The sequence below is a fragment of the Budorcas taxicolor genome, chromosome 25 (assembly GCF_023091745.1).
Source record: "Budorcas taxicolor isolate Tak-1 chromosome 25, Takin1.1, whole genome shotgun sequence".
Classification (NCBI taxonomy): domain Eukaryota; kingdom Metazoa; phylum Chordata; class Mammalia; order Artiodactyla; family Bovidae; genus Budorcas; species Budorcas taxicolor.
In genome coordinates, this window is record NC_068934.1 from 32,105,442 (window position 1) to 32,123,522 (window position 18,081).

The window sequence follows — 18,081 nt, forward strand, 5'->3', positions numbered from 1 at the left end:
GCAACGTAAGGGACACAACCCTGATCCATGAAGGAGGAGGAACTTTTCCAAGCATGTGAGTTGTTCTCAAAGGTCAGCTGAGTTTCCTTGAGTTTTCCCTCACACAAAAACAGGGATAGAGCTCAGTCTTAAGATCAGATAGACACCTCTCTAGAAATGCAGATTGAGGTGTCTGTCTTCATCCACACAAAGGGTCTTCACATGATGACTCGCCCAGGGTGGATAAATTGCAAGAGGCCAAGACCACCGCTGCGCATTCGAAGCTTAAGACAAGCTCCACTCACAACACAATTTCTGAATTTTAGAAACACTATGATCTTACAGGCTTCCCTGGTGGCTCTGCAGTAAAGAATCTGCCTGCAATGCAGGAGCTGCAGGAGACGTGGGTTTGATCCCTGGGTCAGGAAGTTCCCCTGAAGGAGGGCATAGCAACCCACTCTGGTATTCTTGCCTGGAGAATCCCACGGACAGAGGAGCCAGGTGGGCTACAGTCCATGGGTTGCAAAGTGCTGGACTGAAGAGATTGAGCAGGCACAACCTTACAGAAAAGATCTGATCATTAATATATTCCTACTCCTCGCGTAGATCTCAGATACACTCTTCAAACCTTCCCAAGGACAATGAATTCAGATTCTTGGACCAGATTCTCAATCAAAGTCCAAGCTCTCAACATACACCTTCCTTTCTCTATGATCTTTCTTTTGTTCAACATGACTACAAGTTTCACTCCTGAGGGAAAAAAGGCAATAATAAAGCTCAGTGAGAACAAAGGTTTCCTCTAGAGGCCAGGATCTAGCCTGAGTGTAGGGTGACTGAGGGCACTTTTCCCATTTCCACTCCTGCCTGATCATGAGTCGATGAGTCCAGGGAGTAGACCCATTCAGTGATGGCTTTCAGCATCGCTGCTGCTGGCTCTGTGTTCAAAGAGCCCTCAAAGAGCAGGTAAGAAGCAGCCCCTTGATGCTAGGCCGGGAAGGCAGAATTTCCAGAAGTACCAGATGGACAGAATTCCCTTCCCCTAGTTACAGATTCAAAATATCAGTTTTCCTACTACTCTTGGAAAGAATCCCCTGAAACAGAATGATACAATTTGCTTCCAAAACCCAATGGCTATCGGCAGAGTGACCTGAGAGGCTAACCCAACCTCTCAGAGTCTAGTTGTCCCCTAGAAAGGGGGTAACCTTAGGGGCTGGGGACAGCACAGAAGTGTCCAGGGAGCCCACCCCAGAGGGCGGGAGGAGGCCAGGAGTCCTACCTGTGTAGCCGGCCAGGGCCGCAGCAGGAATGACGGGCTTGTCCTTATTGAGGTCAGCACGGTCACGCACATAGTCCTTGAAGGTGCCCTTGGGTTTGTGGTTGGGCAAGGCGGCTGGATAGTCCTCGGAGTCGAAGCTGTCGTAGGAGGGGACGCGCTGCAGACTGTTGAAAGACGACTGGCTGCTCCAGGACTGGGTGAGGCGGTCACAGCTGTCATAGCTCTCTATGCTCTCGAAGGAGTCCTGGCCCCCGAGCTTACCTGGAGGAGGAGGAGGAGGAGGAGCCGGGAGGAGGGCAGGGAGGAGGGATGGGAAGAGACACTGTGAAACCCTCTCGGTGAGGATGTGCAGGAGGGATACAGAGAGGGAGCGGCCGGCGGGGATGGAGGTGCGTGCATTTGCTCCGGGGAAGAGGGGCTGCCTGGACCCAGCCTGAGAGGCCCGTGCATGGTCCGGTCTTGCTCCAGAGCCCCTAGGGCCAAGACTCAGAGCCGGGTGTTGCTACTCATCTCTGCCAGGAGGAGACAGCAGTGTTTGGAACAACGAGAATTCCACAACCAGAAACCTACAGGCTGAGAAACACGTCTGTTATGACGAGATTTCTGGCCGATGAGTTAGACCCAATGAGTGGATGAAGAAATCTGAGCTGCATCAGGCTCAACTCACCCTCTACCCTAACTCAAGCCAGGGAGATGATTTCAAAAGACCCCATTTGGCAAAATATTTTGGTCATAAGAAAAAAAAATTCCATTACACTAGGAGAGGATTGACCTTCCTTGACCTTGGAACTAAAACACTATTTTTTAGCCGTTTTTCCAAACACTCTTTGAAATGTACATCGTACCGCCTCTATGCCTTCTCAACTAGAAAAAGAAGTCATGAGATGTTTTTTTTGCCAGGAGGTTAAAAAAGAAAACATTATCATTCTTCTAAATAGAAATCCATATGCTTTACCGAGCACTATCTGTACTTGAAATTTGTGCTTTATTAGGGAAACAAAGGCAATTTAAAAAAAAACAAAGAAGTTGATTAAAGAGTTAAGGTCCATAGCAATGGCAGAAATCCTTTACTCTGTGAGTTGCTTAAGGCATTCTTAACTGACCACAAGATCATGCAAGTTCATTAATTTTCCAAACCAGGTTATAAACAGCTGCTATGATTGCATAATAGCTCCTAGAGAAATTTCCATTGGCAAAAAATGCCATTTAAAAGGAGGCTGAAAACGGGGCGTGGAGGAGGGGACAGAAACAAATGCAGCTAACTGCTGAAAAGGCTCACAGGAATATTTCTTATGTTTTATTTCCAGATACTTTCCAGGCAACCTCAATTAAATCACAGGAGATTAAATGGCTGACTGAGTCCAGCAAAGTCAAGAGGCCAGAGACTGTGACAGACGTGCAGGCAGAAATACCTGCGAGTCAAGGCTGGCCGGCCTACTCTGACGTCTAAATCCCAGAGGAAAGTTGGTATATACAAAGTAACGCTAGTGAGTTTCTGGTGTATCCTCCCCTTCACAACAGAGGAAATTCGTTAAGACAATGAAATTCAAATATTTAATGTTGGTGTCCAAACCAACATTAAATATACAGTAATTAGGAAGGAAGATATACCGCTTCCAAAAAAGATTTTTAACCCCAGATAAAAGAAGTTAAATATGTAATTTCTGCATTATCTACTCTTGTAAATTTCCTGAGCCTCTTATCCCTTCCAACACTGCTTGGAACGAAAATACAGTTAGTTATCTGCTTCGTCTCATTCCTTCTTCCAACCACTCATTCAAAGAACGGCAATCCCCAGAAAACCTCGGAGCTGTCGGCCCCATCTGCCAAGTCCACGGTCACATTTGCAACTTTTTATTATTATCATTATCATCTAGTTAATACTCTGTAACGACCTACATGGGAAAAGAATACGAGTGGATATATGTATATATAAACTGATTCTCTTTGCTGTACACCTGAAACTCACACAACATTATAAAACACTACACTCCCCCAAAATGTTGTAAATAAAAAAACTTTAAAAAGAAGGGACTGTCCCTTCCAGAAACTCACATTAAAAGTCTCAAGAAAACAGACCCCAACCAAGAACGCAGCAGCCTCTTTTCAACACAACAGGAAATTTTGTGGCCTCCCATAAAAAGGTGTTTGCCCATTCCAGCTGTCCATCTTAAACATACCAAAAGCCTAAGAAAGAGTTTATATTTTCATGAGGACACTCCATCAAGTCCCTTGCATTTACACTCAGAAGTCCCTGAGATGATTCCGTCAGTCATTTTTATACTGGGAGGGCGTGGAGACTGGAATTTCCACTCGCTGGACAGCTGAGGTTCCAAGGAACCCCAGTAAGCAGGGACACTGAACGAGGCCATAACCGCCCCCTGGCAGCCTCTCAAACATAAGCCAAATGCAACTCTGTTGAGAGCTGTGGTTTATAGCAGGAGGCTGCTTTCATTTCAGCTCTCTTTCACAATCCTAGAGCTGGGAACCTTCATTTACGGGTATTTTTCTCCCAAAATGGGTTGGTTCCAACTAGATGAGTCGCTCAGTTAGGCTACTGTGTTCAGGGGCGGGGAAGCTCATGTCCTCTAAGACATCCATCGACTGGCTTTCCTGAGAAACATCTCGGCGAGGTCCTTGCAAAGCTCCCTGACCCCACCACACAGACCTCAGGGCACCCAAAGCAAGAGGTGGGGGAGCCCCATGGCGGCCCACTCAACAGACCAGCACAAAGAAGACAGCTCTCTGAGTCCAAGGAAGTGGAATAGAAACACACTGTCTACCCTAATGCAGTCTGGGAACACTGCGATTATTGTTCATCATCTTCAACTAACAGTGATGCTTTCAGTCTACCCCAACCCTGCCATGGCAGAGTCAATCACCCCGCTGGAATACGTCCTGTTTGCAGCACTTCTCACTCGTAAAAAAGCAACCATGAACAAAACAGTCTGCCCCCAAGTTTGTGTGGTGAGATGCTTTGTGTGAGCAAAGGAGAACGAGGCCAGAGAGCAAGTCTCCCTGTTTCTCTGTGCAGTTCACTGTGTGGCCCACCATCATTCTTCTGGGGTCGCAGGAACCGAGAGAAGGAGAGGGAAGAGGCCAGTTACACAAAGCAAAGCCAGACGCAAGTGGAAAACAAACGGCAACAGTCCTGCCCAAAGTGACAGCACACTGGGCCCCCCATCACACACACACTCGCGCACGCGCATGCACAGCCTCACTGCACACTCACAGAAAACCCCGTGAGAAAGACAGGCGTTCTGTTGCTGTGACCCGCCTGAGAAAAAAGGTACACATGTGAGTGTAAGTATTTAAATAGACCTGCATCCAAAAATACAGAAGGGGAAGGTAACGCTGGTCCCACCCATCCCCTTCTGTCTGAAACACAAACACCCCGTGGCCCCAAGGAGGCAGATTACAGGCTCCGATTCTGCTGGGACTTTCCCTCCGCAGGCCTGCTGGAAGGAAGTCGGAGCCTGGACACTCAAAGGAGCTGACAGTGTGAGGCCCACGAGGCCGTGGCCTCAGGACAGGGAGCGAGGTCAGCACTGAGCAGACATCACTGAGAGGCCGGCCACTTGGAAAGACTCCCTCCTGCTCCTTTCCTGTCTGTAACTCTTTCCAGTTTATCCATCAGAAGAGTCAAGCTAGTTCTCCTGTTGAGTGATCTGTAGCATCATTTCAAATATTTGGCAGAAAAGTAGATTATAGGACTGGCAGGAACCTGGGTAAGCTTCTGTATATTTGAATTAGAAAATTTCAGGATGCTTAAACTCAAAAATAATAATAATAATAATAATGTGTCACCTAACATTTCTGGGCTTCTGTTCCCTTTTCTCTGAAACCTAATTTACTCTCATTTTAGGAAGAGTTCTATAATATCTGAAATCATGTCTTATTTCTGTTTCATTTTACATAAAAGGTAACATCCAGAATATTAAAAAAAAAAAAAAAATCAGCTAGTTCCTCTCCCATGAGCAAGTCTGTCTTTATACAGGACTGTCCTTCTATCAGAGCAAAGAGTCTGGACAGGTCACTAGATGGGTTGTGTCTCTGAGTGTTTAGGTCCTGATCTTTAAAGTCGAGGGTATTTAACCTTTTTTGGCTTTGTAAGGTCAGTCAGCTCTATTCAGAACCATGCAGTTCACTGTCAGTGAATATGTTACCTTTGTCCTAAGAGTCACGGCTATGTGAGAGAGTATCTAGTTTTGGAAGCTTCTGGCCACCTCTTTCCCTGGTCCTCTAGCTAAATACACACTTAGACCACACTGCTGATGACTGGTTCCAAATAAGCTGTTGGTTAACCATCTTCTATCTTCCCAAACCAAAGAAGTCACAGGAGCTTGGGAAGCCCAGGCTGAGAAGCAGAGGTCATCAGACACCAAGCCAGGAGGGGCAGTCCGACTCGGGAATATTCAAACACCAGGACGACGTGGAGATCCATTCTCTCCGGGAGGCTTCTCAGAATCATTTTTATGTGACTGTGTCCTCCTTAAGCAAAATCCTCTCAAGGAAAATAAAGCACGCATGCACCTAAAATTATTATCTGGTGAAATATCGTACCTAACTAAGAAACGCGACTGGTCTTCCTGCCGGATTTCAATTCCACCGTGGATCCACAGTCTCGGTCATCATGAAAGCCTCGGCTAAGACTTCATGATACAAAGTTCTTAACAGCTAGACATTTTAAGACGGAAGAGCAAAAACTCAGGAATGCCCGTGGCTAAGAGTGAGGAGGAAAAAAAAAATGGAACCTAGGAAATGCACCAAGCAAGGCAATTCTTAGAAACTTCTAGAGCAGAAATGTGACCTACCACGACTGGCCCTCCCCATGCACATGTTGTCTGGGGTCACCACTTCTTGTTTGATGGCAAAGTAGTCAGTCTGCAAGGCATCCGTCTGCAGAGGGTCCCGGAGGATGACCGAGGGGTAGTCGTTCTCATATTTGAGGGACAGGAGCTCCTCCGAGCTGATGGGATGGAGAGTCTGGTAGGACTCTGTGATGAAGCTGGGCTCGGAGAACTCCGAGGGAGGGACGCACTGGGCGTGCTCGATACCATAGCCTGGAAACAGAGTGTGCGATTGGAGAGAGGAGAGGTGAGTACTGAAAATAGGCTGTTCCCTCCCCATTTACAAGGGCCCCATGATGTTAACCAAGCTGACTACCTCAGGGAATAAAAGACAAATACTCGAAGTCAAAAGGGCCTGGGTTTTCAATCTTGCTCCACTACTTAAGGGCCATGGCCCTTGACAGGCACTTCCCTTTTCTGACTGAATTCTCTCATCTCAAAACAGGGATGATGGCAATCTTCCCCAGGGCATTGTGACGAAGATCCAAGGACAGCACACAACCACCCTTTCTAGCACACAATAAACTCACTGTTGCTGTGAGTATACAGATCATAATAAAGCAAAACCACAGAGCGAAAACAAACCTACTTAAGATACCCTTTGAAAGCAAAGCCATCAGATAAGCACAGCCCTACACTAATTCTCTTCCTCCGGCCATTCCTGCAACCGGGTGAGGGATCAGGCACCAGGAGGACAAGGCTTTCTGCTCAGAGACAGAACGCGAAGCTGCAGAGCATGCCCTGAAGGAAAGATTTCAAAGGGAATGCTGTTGCCTGTACTAGCAAAAAGGAAAGAACAAGATCAAAATCCCTGACCTGAACCTCTGTTGGCCACCACATGGCCCACGGTCAAACAGGACCACTGGAGGGAAGCAAACAGCAGTCCCTCTGTGACTATCTGTCACGCTGAGGATATCAGCGAGACCCCAGTGTAGAAGCACGCAGGTGAATAAAACGTGCAAGAGGTTGAAACCTTGTGCTTTGCAGGAATAACAAAGCAAATAAGCAAGTGTCTACATGTTTTCTAAGGTTTTTTTTTTAAATATGGGCCATTTTTCAAGACTTTATTGAATTTGTTACAATATTTCTTCTGCTTTATGTTTTGGTTTTCTCGCCACGAGGCACATGGCATCTTAGCTTCCCAACCGGGGATCAAACCTGCACCCCCTGCATTGGATGGTGATGAAGTCTTACCCTTTGGGCCACCAGGCAAGTCCTCAAGAGTCTACATGCCCAAAGCTATTATTTTCTGTAGAACTGCCAGGCAGGAGCCCAAGATGGCCTAGGACAGGGTTCCTTTCCTAAGTTCCCATCACAGTGAGCAGGAAGAGAGAAGAGGAGGCAGAAGGAACTTACTAATGAAGTAATCCGAGGTATAGCGGGACTCTGGGTAGGGAGGGTTGACTCCATTAACTTGATATGGCTTCACATCCTCTGCAACAGACCAGGAAGGAAGGGAACAAAGAGGTCAGCATGCAAGCAGTGCTCAGCAGAAGAGGACCCTGGAGGCGAGGACCACAGTGATCTCAGTCCCACTGAGAGAAAATCTGCATGTTCCCTGACTGAGCTAGTGTCTGAGCCTCCCCTGACTGGAGGCTTGTGTACGGATGAGCTCACCAAAGTATGGCTAAGTTTATGATTTCAGTAGCTGGAAAAGGGGATTTAATATCTTGGAAAGCACGCCCATGAGTAATCTCGAAGGGCTGGGAAGGCATCCACCCTCTTTCTGATGCATGCGTGTGCCGCCAGCCTCCAGGGCTTGAAGACATCTTATTGTTGTTGTTGTTTAGTTGCTCAGTCGTGTCAGACTCTTTGCGACCCCGTGGACTGGAGCCCGTCAAGTTCTTCTGTCCATGGGATTTCCCAGGCAAGAATACTGGAGTGGGTTACCATTTCTTTCTCCAGTGGATCTTCCCGACACCTTGGGAGTTTACCAAAATCAGTCGCCAACATTCAAACAGATCAGGTCCAAAGTTTTTCAGAAACATAGGACAATCTTTTTAGGCAGGAAGATTTTTATTATTTTCTTATTATTCTCATTGCTATTTTATTTATTTCTGGCCATGCTGTACCACACGGGGGATCTCAGTTCCCTAAACAGGGACTGAATCCCTGCTCCCTGCGCCAGAAGTGTGGAGTCCCAACCACTGAACCACCAGGGAAGTGCAAGCGGGTAGATTTCAGAGCCTCCACTTCTTCCAGCAGATATCTGGTGTTTGGTGTTTTTTCTGTTGCCCTCAGATTTCAAGTTCAGGCCCAGATAAGACACTAGTAAGGTGATTCTACTTGGTGAAATATGACGGGAGAGCCACATAACCAAAGTTCTGTCCTGGTGCCAAGCTCCATAGGAATGAGAGTAGGACACAGATGAAGGTAACCAAGCAGAGAAACTTCTCCACTGAACCCAAGTGAACTTGTAGATCTCCTGATGACCCTGGAATCTGGTGGTAGTCCCTGACTGCTGTATCCAACAGTCGGATTACATTTCACTGTAAGAATCAGACGTAGACAGAGGGGGCTGGTTTGGGTTTTTCCTCAGGTATCTGATAGCTTGTTGGGAGCAGAGACTGCTGGGAAAACAAGTTCATGCCTGCACAGAAAAACAGTTCCCAGCTGAGATAAAATGATTAAACTCTGCTTCAGCAGCTTATCAGATTGAAACATCCCCTGTACCTTTGGCCTGCCACCCCACCCAGAACTGCTATGTTTTTTTCAGCACTGGGTTGCCTTACTTTAATCACAGAACAAAAGCTGTAGCCTCAATACAAACATCTCGCTCAGCTCTTGGAGGATCTGAAGAAGCACAGTCCTCCGTCCCCTTGAAAATGGGTGAGACGTTCTCAAACTCACTCCATTACTCTCTCATTCTCCTAAATTCACTGGTATGATTCCTCTGCAGGAAGGTAAACAGCCGATTCACTGGAAAAGACCCCGATGCTGGGAGAGATTGAAGGCAGAAGGAGAAGGAGACGACAGAGGATGAGATGGTTGGATGGCTTCACCGATTCAATGACAGGAACTTGGGCAAGCTCTGGGAGGTGATGCGGGGCAGGGAAACCTGGCGTGCTGCAGTCCATGGGGTCACAAAGAGTCGGACGTGACTTGGTGGCTGAATAACAACAAAGCCAGAAGCTCCCCGCCATGAGTCCATATCACTACACAAAGAACATAGGACGCGAAGTTTGGCTGAAAAGACCCAGGTGTAAGGAAACAAGTGATGTTGAAGAACCACCTGACCTGTCCTCATTTTACAGAAAGGACTCACTCTAAGAGGACATGCCCTTCCTGTGTCCCACGGTTGCTTTGAGAATCCAAACGGACTGGTTCACAGTGCAAACTTTTCTGTCTATTCATCCTATTAATTTTTGAGAGTTTGATATTGAAACTCCAACTAAAAATCTTAATTTATCTACTTAAAAAATAATTATGTAATGGAGCTATATGTACCTCTGTTCTATAGTTTCCAAAACTTCTGTAAATGTGTTACCATCACTTCATAATTTAAAAAAAGGAAAACTTATTTCCAAGCCCTTTGGAAACAAGGAAATGCTGCATAGATGAGGTGTAACCGATCAGAGCCGACTGACACTGCAGACCACCTGGCTGCCCTGGGGTGCTGACGAGAGGGATGCGGGGCTTTGGCAGCATATATCTGGGTGACACAGTCTGATAAGAGTCCACTGCCGTGTTTATAAGCCAATGCTTGCATCAGACCTGCTCTGAGCCTGCCGTATCCTTTCCCTCTATAAACAGGCGCTCACGTCAACACGTTATGAATGGTTTGTGTGCAGTTATACCGAGATCACGGCGTGGCTTCGGGGAAGCCGGTACCGCCGCCCAGCAGTCCTGGGCCAGATTCACCTACTTCTCAGTTCTGCTTATTTATTTATTTTTCAGCTATAGCTGAGGAGAAAGGGGGAGAGAAAAAAAAGTAACACTTCTGTGCCCAGAGGAGTCTAATTTGGGTCTCTCCTGGGCATTGCAGAATGGAAAATATCCTTAAACAAAGGAAGGTATTATATGGACTAAAAAGTGCTAAGCCTGAGCTCTGCTCCCTGCCTCCCGCGTCTGCACCAGGGGTTGGGGCTGGTGACCACAGGGAAAGGGTGGGCCTGGGTCAGAGAGGGCAACGGGCTTCTAGGCTTACAGTCAGCTGGAGGGCACTGCTGACTGCTGGTAACTGCAATTTATTTTAAGAAGAAATTCAGAAAAATAAGCGCAAAAACACCCAAGTTTGCCGCCTGCTGCTGTTTCTATACTCAGCCCGGACTGTGGTGCATGAGTCACTCGATCCAAAAAGGTTGGAAGAGGCTGGTAGGAGAGGCCATGTCATTACAAGGTTGCAACACGACGTCCCGACATAACCCTGGCTTCTGCTTCAGATGGAAAAGGTGTACCTTGCGACTGCAATTCCAGTCCCGTTAGTGGGCAGAGAAGACTGCTTATTAAGAAGCTCTGAAACACTGAGCTTGGATGTGGCCATGGGTCAAGGGGGTGTGTTTCACGATTACCAAAAAAAAACGAAAGAAAGAAAGGAAAGAAATACCCTTTTGCTAGTTGTGGGCACTGCTTGTTCAAGCAGTATATGAGTTTAAGATAAGGACTGAGATTAGAACTTTGCAAACCAAGAAGCTTTAGGAGGTAAAGATGAAAAGTGGAGCCATACATATATACACTAACATATGTAAATAGATAGCCAATGGGAATTTGCTATAGGATTCTGGGAACTCAAACTGGGGCTCTGGAATGATCTAGAAGGGTGGGAATGGGCGGGAGGTGGGAGGGAGACTCAAGAGGGAGGGGACATGTGTACATCTAGGGTTAATTCATGTTGATGTGTGACAAAAATCAAGCCAATATTGTAAACCAAGAATCAATCAATTAAAAATAAATAAACATTAAAAAAAAAAGGTGGAGTATCTAGTACATAGAAGACAAAGAAACTAATGTTTATGGAGCACCCGCTCCCTACCAGGCACCATACGGCAAGTCTCTGCAGACCGTTATGTGCTGTGGCTGGACACTCAGATGACGACCTCGATGTGGCAGCCCGCTCCCCAGTCGACTCTGGAAGCTGCCCCGTGCAGGCCCCACCTCCCTCACCCCACCCCATCCTCAGGCATTTACCTTTCTGCAGGATCTCCAGGTGTTCCCACAAGATGTCCCCAACGAAGTCTGGGGCCAGCTCGAGAAAGCAGTCTTTCCCCAGCGCGCAGAGGGCTGCCCCATTCATACAGAACTTCTGGAAGTCCACACCCTTCAGGCTGAACTCATTGACAGCCCACATCACCCAGTCCCGAACGTGGGTCTCTGTCCACTGCCGGGGGTCTGCAGGGAGAGATCAGATGATGTCCCAGCAGATCAGGGTCTCAACTCTTCCCCGAGCCTCGGAGACTACATAAAAGCACCTGACCTTCACTGAGACATTCTCAGATTCACGGAATGAAGAAGGCCTAATGGAGTATCTTCCATAACCCTCCTCCCTGCATCCAGGTCAGCCCCATCTTCTCCCTCCCACCAGTCAGCTGATCACTGCCATCAGCCAAAAAGTAACAAACAGTATTCTCCACCCATGGAACCTTCCAACAGGTTCCAAGAGTCTCCTCTCTCACTGCCTTATTTCCATCAGACTTTATTAAAGCCTGGGACCAGGGAACAAATGACTCCTTTAACGGCAATAATGACAAAGTCAAGTGTGCTCTGGACGTTGCACTCACCTCTCCCTGCAATTACTCATGTAATTTACTTGCGGCCATTATGCTTAATTATTCTTATCTTAGTTAATGATGGTTAGTATAGTTGTCCTTGCATATCTAATGTGATTGGTTTCAGGACCCCCCCAGATACCAAAATCTGGGGAGATGCATGTTCCCTTATATATACAAAAGGGTGGGGCACACTCAGCCCTCCGTGTATGTGGGTTTTCGCATCCCCAGATTCAGCCAACAGAATCAGATCTGTGGTTGTCTGAATCTGCCAATATGGAACCCTTGGATGAGGAGGGCCAACTATAGTAATCACAGCAATTAGTAGCAGTACGCCATTCAAGTGATACTTAGTAGTAACATTATTGTGTGTGTGTCAGTCTGACTGCTCAGTCGTGTCCAACTGTTTGCAATCCCATGGACTATAGCCCACCAGGGTCCTCTGCCCATGGGATTTCCCAGGCAAGAATACTGGAGTGGGTAGCCATTTCCTTCTCCAGGGGATCTTCTCAACCCAGGGACTGAACCCAGGTCTCTTGCATTGCAGGCAGACTCTTTACCACTGAGCCACCAGAGAAGTCCAACAATGTTATTAGGTACCTGTATTATACCAGATAACCTGCAAAATGAATACATACGACAGGCCCTGCATTGAGGAGCCATGTAGAACAGATGATACATAACCTTCATGCGCGGCCCTGGTTTAATATGACTACACCAGCTCACGACACTGACCGAGCTCAGGTGATGGCAGGGTGTGGTGCCTACAGCCCACCTCCTACCTCCTCTCAGTGTTATCCCCTTCGGTCTAGAAGATGACTTTATAAGATGATGGAAAAGTGGATGGTCAGAATTCACTTTATTCTGCTTTATGACTGGGCTCTGCTGTCAGCGGAGGTTTGTGGAAAAGCAGAGTATGTGAAAAGGTAGCCAGATTCATCCACAGAATCTCCCTGAGGCCTGCGTCTGGCAGGGTGGCAGCCGCTCGCTCCCGTAGCAGTAGCACTGGCTGGGTGCAAAGGCAGCCTCTATTTCTCTTACTCAATAGAAACGTGTTCCTTCTGCTCTCAGTTGCTCGGGAAATGCCGCCTGGTCAAGGCTTAAGTCTTCCCCAGTCATTTTTCCTTTCTGACCTCTCAAGTCACTTCCCTTTACATTCCCGAATAAACCCTTTCAGAGGAGAATGCGTGTGTGCTAAGTCGCTTCAGTTGTGTCTGACTCTTTGCAGACTGACTCTGTAGACCACAGCCCGCCGGGCTTCTCTGTCCATGGGATTCTCCAAGACAAGAATACTGGAGTGGGTTGCCATGCCCTCCTCCGACCCAGGGATGTCTCCTGCATTGGCAAGCACGTTCTCTACCACTAGCGTCACCTGGAATGCCCTCAGAGGAGAATACCCAAGTATAAACACATTCCACCAAAGGACGTGGAAAAGAGTAAATCCCAGAACTGTAGCTCATGGAGTTCATCTAATGGCAGCCCAGAACGACACCAAGACCGTGCCTTCCAAACTTGTCTGTACAACAGAGTCACCTGAGCTTTACAATTACTGATGCTACAGGCAACTGTGACTTAATTGGTCTGGGATCTGGCCTGGACTGTGGAATTTTCTGACGATCCACTGTTTAATGTTCGAGCAAGTCTGGGCACCACTGCCCTAAGACCAAGATGGCAGGGACAAGCCTGGAAGATGAGGGAGCATCAGCATGTGTCTACGCTTGTTCCAACAGCCGTCGGTCCCAGTCTGTGGCTGCTGATTGAGGGTGGTGAGCAAGTCTACCTCCACCAGCAGGTGAGAAAACCAACTATATCTCAAAGTCTGGTCCATCCTCTCTCCTTCCAACTACAAAACCTACCTTTTGGAATTCCCAGACGTTGCTGCTCTTTAGAGAAACCACTGAAAGTAGCTTTCAAGGCTTGAGACATCATTTCTTTGCTGCTAGGAGTTAAGAGCGGGACATCTGCACATTCCATATCTGCAAGGCAAAAAATATCATATGAATACAAACAAAAATGAAAAAGCTGATGGAGGTCAGCTAGACTGATGGCGGTGATCGTTCTGCAATATACACAAATATCAAATCATTATGCTGTGCACCTGAAAGTAATAAATACATGTCAGTTATACCTCAATTTTAAAAATGAAACTAAATAGGTAATTAACCACCCATAAAATATAATAGAGCATGAATGGGCTGAAGGAGGCAAGCTGAGAAATAACTGTAGTAGTATCATCACCAGGGCAGGTAAAATTTGGGGGGCTTTCCATAGTGTGGTAGGGTCTGTAAAAAAAAAAAAATTCCCAACTCTTGCCTTGAATGTCTGTATCTCTGACAAAATATGTCAATTCTTTCTGAATAGCTCTACCAGTTCCCCATAGACTCTATTCATCCTTCACATTCACTGAGAATATTCATGTTTCTGCACACTTGCTGTTACCTCTGAAAAGGAAATAACAGCATTCATTCAATAAGTAATTATTTAGCCCTTGCTACATGCAAGAGATTAGAGAAAGAACCGTGAACAAGACAGAAACGATTCCCACCCTGATGGAGCTGGGTATCAAGTTCCAGCAGGGAAATCAGTTAGTAAAAATCTATTTGCACAATTAAACTTCAAATACAACGTCAACGAGGGCTTCACAGAAGCAGGAGATGAAGTGTTAACCTATAATAGAGTGCCCTATAGGTCTGGAGGAATCAGCAAAAGCCTCCTTTAGAAGACAGATGTTTGACCTGAGATCTGAAGGACAGAGGATACCGGAGTTTAAGGAAATTACTCCAGACCAGTGGTTCTCAACGTGTGGTCCCCAGACCAGCCATATCAGCATCACCTGGGAACTCAGCCCCACCCAGACCTCCTGAATTACAACCTCTGAGGGGGCGGAGCCCAGAAATCCATTTTCAACACAGAATCCAGGTAACCCTTATGAGCACTGATATTAGAGGACTGATATCCTAAGTGAAGGGACTGGCATAGCTGGAGATTCTGAGATGGGCGGAGAGGAGAACCTTGGTTGCTTTAGTATTGAAACGGTCAGCGCAGCTGCGGCACAGTGACTGGGGGACAGCAGCTTGAGAGGAGGCTGGAAAGGTAAGTAACGAGGGCGTGCAGGAATTTATAACAGTATCCTAAGTAAGACAGAAAGGCACTGAGGGTTACGTGCAGAGGAATGACATGATTATATTTTGTCTGAAGAAGATCACCTTGCAGTAGTTGCTCTTTTTTTCCCCCCCATCTCACTGTACAGCACATGGGATCTTAGTTTCCCAACCAGGGATTGAACCTGCTCCCCACGCACTCAAAGTACGGAGTCTTTATCACTGGACCACCAGGGAACTCCCTATGGTCATTCTATTTTTCATTTTTCAAGGAGCTGCCATCCTGTTTTCCTCACAGTGGCTGTTATAATTTTACCCCACCACAGTGCACATCGGGCTTCCCAGGTGGTCTGGTGGGTGGTAAAGAAGCCACCTACCAGTGCAGGAGATGCAAGAGTTACAGGTTCAGTCCCTGGGTTTGGAAGACTCCCTGGAGGAGGAAATGACAACCCATTCCAGTATTCTTGCCTGGAGAATTCCATGCACAGAGGAGCCTGGCGGGCTACAGTCCATGGGGTCACAGAGAGTCAGCACGACTGAGCGACTAAGCAATAATTCAGCACACAACAGTTCTGCCTCCCTGCCAGCCCTCAGCAGCCAGTGTACACTCCCAGTGGCATCACACGGTAGCTGTGATGTGCGTCTCCTTAATGACTAGTGGTGTTGAGCATCTTTCCATCCACTTACTGGCCATCTGTGTATCTTCTTTGGAGAAATGTCTATTCAAGCATTTTGATCATTTTTAAAGGAGTTATTTGTCTTTTTTGGTCGAGTTTTAGGCATTCTCTATATCCCTCGTAACTCAGTCAGTGAAGAATCTGCCTGCAGTGAAGGAGACTCAAGTTCGATTCCTGGGTGAGGAAGATCCCCTGGAGATGGAAATGGCAACCCACTCCAGTATTTTTGCCTAGAGAATCCTATGGACAGAGGAGCCTGGCAGGCTACAGTCCATGGGGTTGCAGGAGTCAGATACAACTTAGCGACTAAACCACCATATACCTAGAAAAGTTGACAGCAGAGTCTTGAAGAGATATTTGTAGACCTATGTTCATAGCAGCATTATTCACAAGAACTAAAATGTGGAGGCAGTCAGCTGTCCGTCAACAGATGAAAGGATAAGCAAAATGCACCACCAGTATATACATATGATGCGATATGATTCCGCCTTAGAAAGGAAGGAAATTCTAACACACATTGCAACATGGATGAGACTTCCCATTATGGTAAATGAAATAAGTCAGTCATGAAAAAGACAAATTATATGAGGTACAAATTTAAAGAGTCAGCAAGCAGGTTGATTGGTAGCTGCCAGGGCCTGGGAGGAGGAGGGAATGGGGTGGGGGGTGCAATGGGGAGTTGTGTCTTGGGAACAGAGTTTCAGTTCTACGGATGAAAACAGTTCTGGATTGTGGTGATGGCAACATGGATGTATTTAATTCCACTAAACTGGAATTTGGGCTTCCCAGATGGCGCTAGCGGTAAAGAACCCACCTGCAATGCAAGAGACATAAGAGACATGGGTTTGATCCCTTGGTCAGAAGATCCCCTGGAAGAGGGCCTGGCAACCCACTTTAGCATTCTCGCCTGGAGAATGCCATGGTCAGAGGAGCCTGGCGGGCTCCAGTCCATGGGGTCTCAAAAAATCAGACACAAATGAAGTGACTTAGCATGCACCCACAAACTGTAACTTAAAAATGGTTAAGTTGGTTTAAGTTTTATGTTATATTCATTTTTACCACAATTTTTTTAAATGGGGGAAAAAACTCATTTTTAGCTGCCCCATATGGTTTAGGAGGTTATTTCTGAATGGGTCAAGGAAGACTTGTTAAAAAAGCTCTTGCATTAGTTGCGGTGAGAGAGGATGGTGGCTTTGCCTAGGAAGGTGGCTCTGCAGAAAAATTCAAGTGGGCAGATGTGAAGTGCAGAGAGGAGACAATAGCTATAAACCTGATTTGTGTAGGTGGTGCAGAAGAGTGAGATGCCAACATCTGAAGAGTCACAAAGGGGTCCTCTGCCACTGTCGCAGGTACCTCCATCTCTGCTGTACCCAATCCCTCTTGTACCTGCAGACCATGTTCAAAGCCAAGACATGTAGCTATGGTTCAAGTGAAAAGTCCTCCAAATCCACCTCAGGCACTATTTCCAACAAAAAGTGAAAAAGAAATGACTTCAGAATTCCTACGAGCTGTCCTGTGACCTTTAGACATCAATGCACTTCACTGCAGTCATTTACAGAAGCCCTCCTACTTCCCCATGTTTCATGTGAAACAGACATAAAGTGGCTGAGTTCTAGGCAGGGCCACTGAGAAGTTCCTCCACCAGCTATCTCTAAAACCTGTCTGGTTAAAAAGTTCCCAATGGGCTAAGTCACTTCAGTCATGTCTTTGCGACCCCATGGACTGTAGCCCACCAAGCTCCTCTGTCCATGGGATTCTCCAGGCAAGAATACTGGAGGGGGTTGCCATGCCCTCCTCCAGGGGATCTTCCCCATCCAGGGATCGAACCTGTGACTCTTAGGTCTCCTGCACTGGTAGGCAAGTTCTTTACCACTAGAGCCACCTGGGAAGTCCAAAAGTTCCCTGGATATACACAATGTGTTATTGGCTGGATAAAATGGAAACATAAAGGAGGGACCAAAAAATGACAACTGATGACCTCTGAAAAAAGAAGCAAGTCTACTGCTTCTGAATGTCAAAATGAATGGAAATTGTGAGGTGAGAAAAAAGGGCAGGCAGCACTTTCCCATAGTTTGCTCTGAGCCAGGCTGTCAGGAAACCGCCCAGTGTCAGCCCTCTTGCCCTGGAAGAACAGGAGGGTTCTCAGCCGTGGCTCTCCCAGGCCCTGCACCGAGGGGGATCTGAAGTTCCAGGGAGTAGAGAGTTTGGGTTGCTTTGGGCCATGCCCAAAAAAACCTAGTGGAAAAATCAACATGCCTCCAGGAAGACTGACAAAATGATGGAAAATCCCAGATTGTTACAGGGGGAGAAGTGGGGGGAGGGGATAAAATGTTGATTACATAACATCCAGCCCTTTGAACAATGGAGTAATCATCAAATGAGTCACTAAGAAAGACATTAGTGCCTCCCCCAGGCACCCCAGAACAGCTATGGGACAGGCCAGGAATTCTCCCCTCAAGAGTGGAAGTCAGTTTGATTCAGAGAAAAGGACTC

General features: G+C 46.9%; 1 protein-coding gene across 2 annotated transcripts in view; it reads right to left on the reverse strand.

Annotated features, from left to right (window-relative positions):
• The window catches only part of ETS1 (ETS proto-oncogene 1, transcription factor), a 74,537-nt gene that overhangs the window by 23,662 nt on the left and 32,794 nt on the right, over positions 1-18,081 (reverse strand). The window contains exons 2-6 of one of the 2 annotated variants that reach the window (XM_052661666.1): positions 13,667-13,786; positions 11,233-11,433; positions 7,462-7,539; positions 6,070-6,318; positions 1,256-1,516 (exon numbers count right to left, since the gene is read on the reverse strand). In XM_052661666.1, the coding sequence (XP_052517626.1) occupies positions 1,256-1,516; positions 6,070-6,318; positions 7,462-7,539; positions 11,233-11,433; positions 13,667-13,786 (909 nt within the window). The remainder of the gene's footprint in view (positions 1-1,255; positions 1,517-6,069; positions 6,319-7,461; positions 7,540-11,232; positions 11,434-13,666; positions 13,787-18,081) is intronic. The other variant, XM_052661667.1, reaches the window with a different exon arrangement.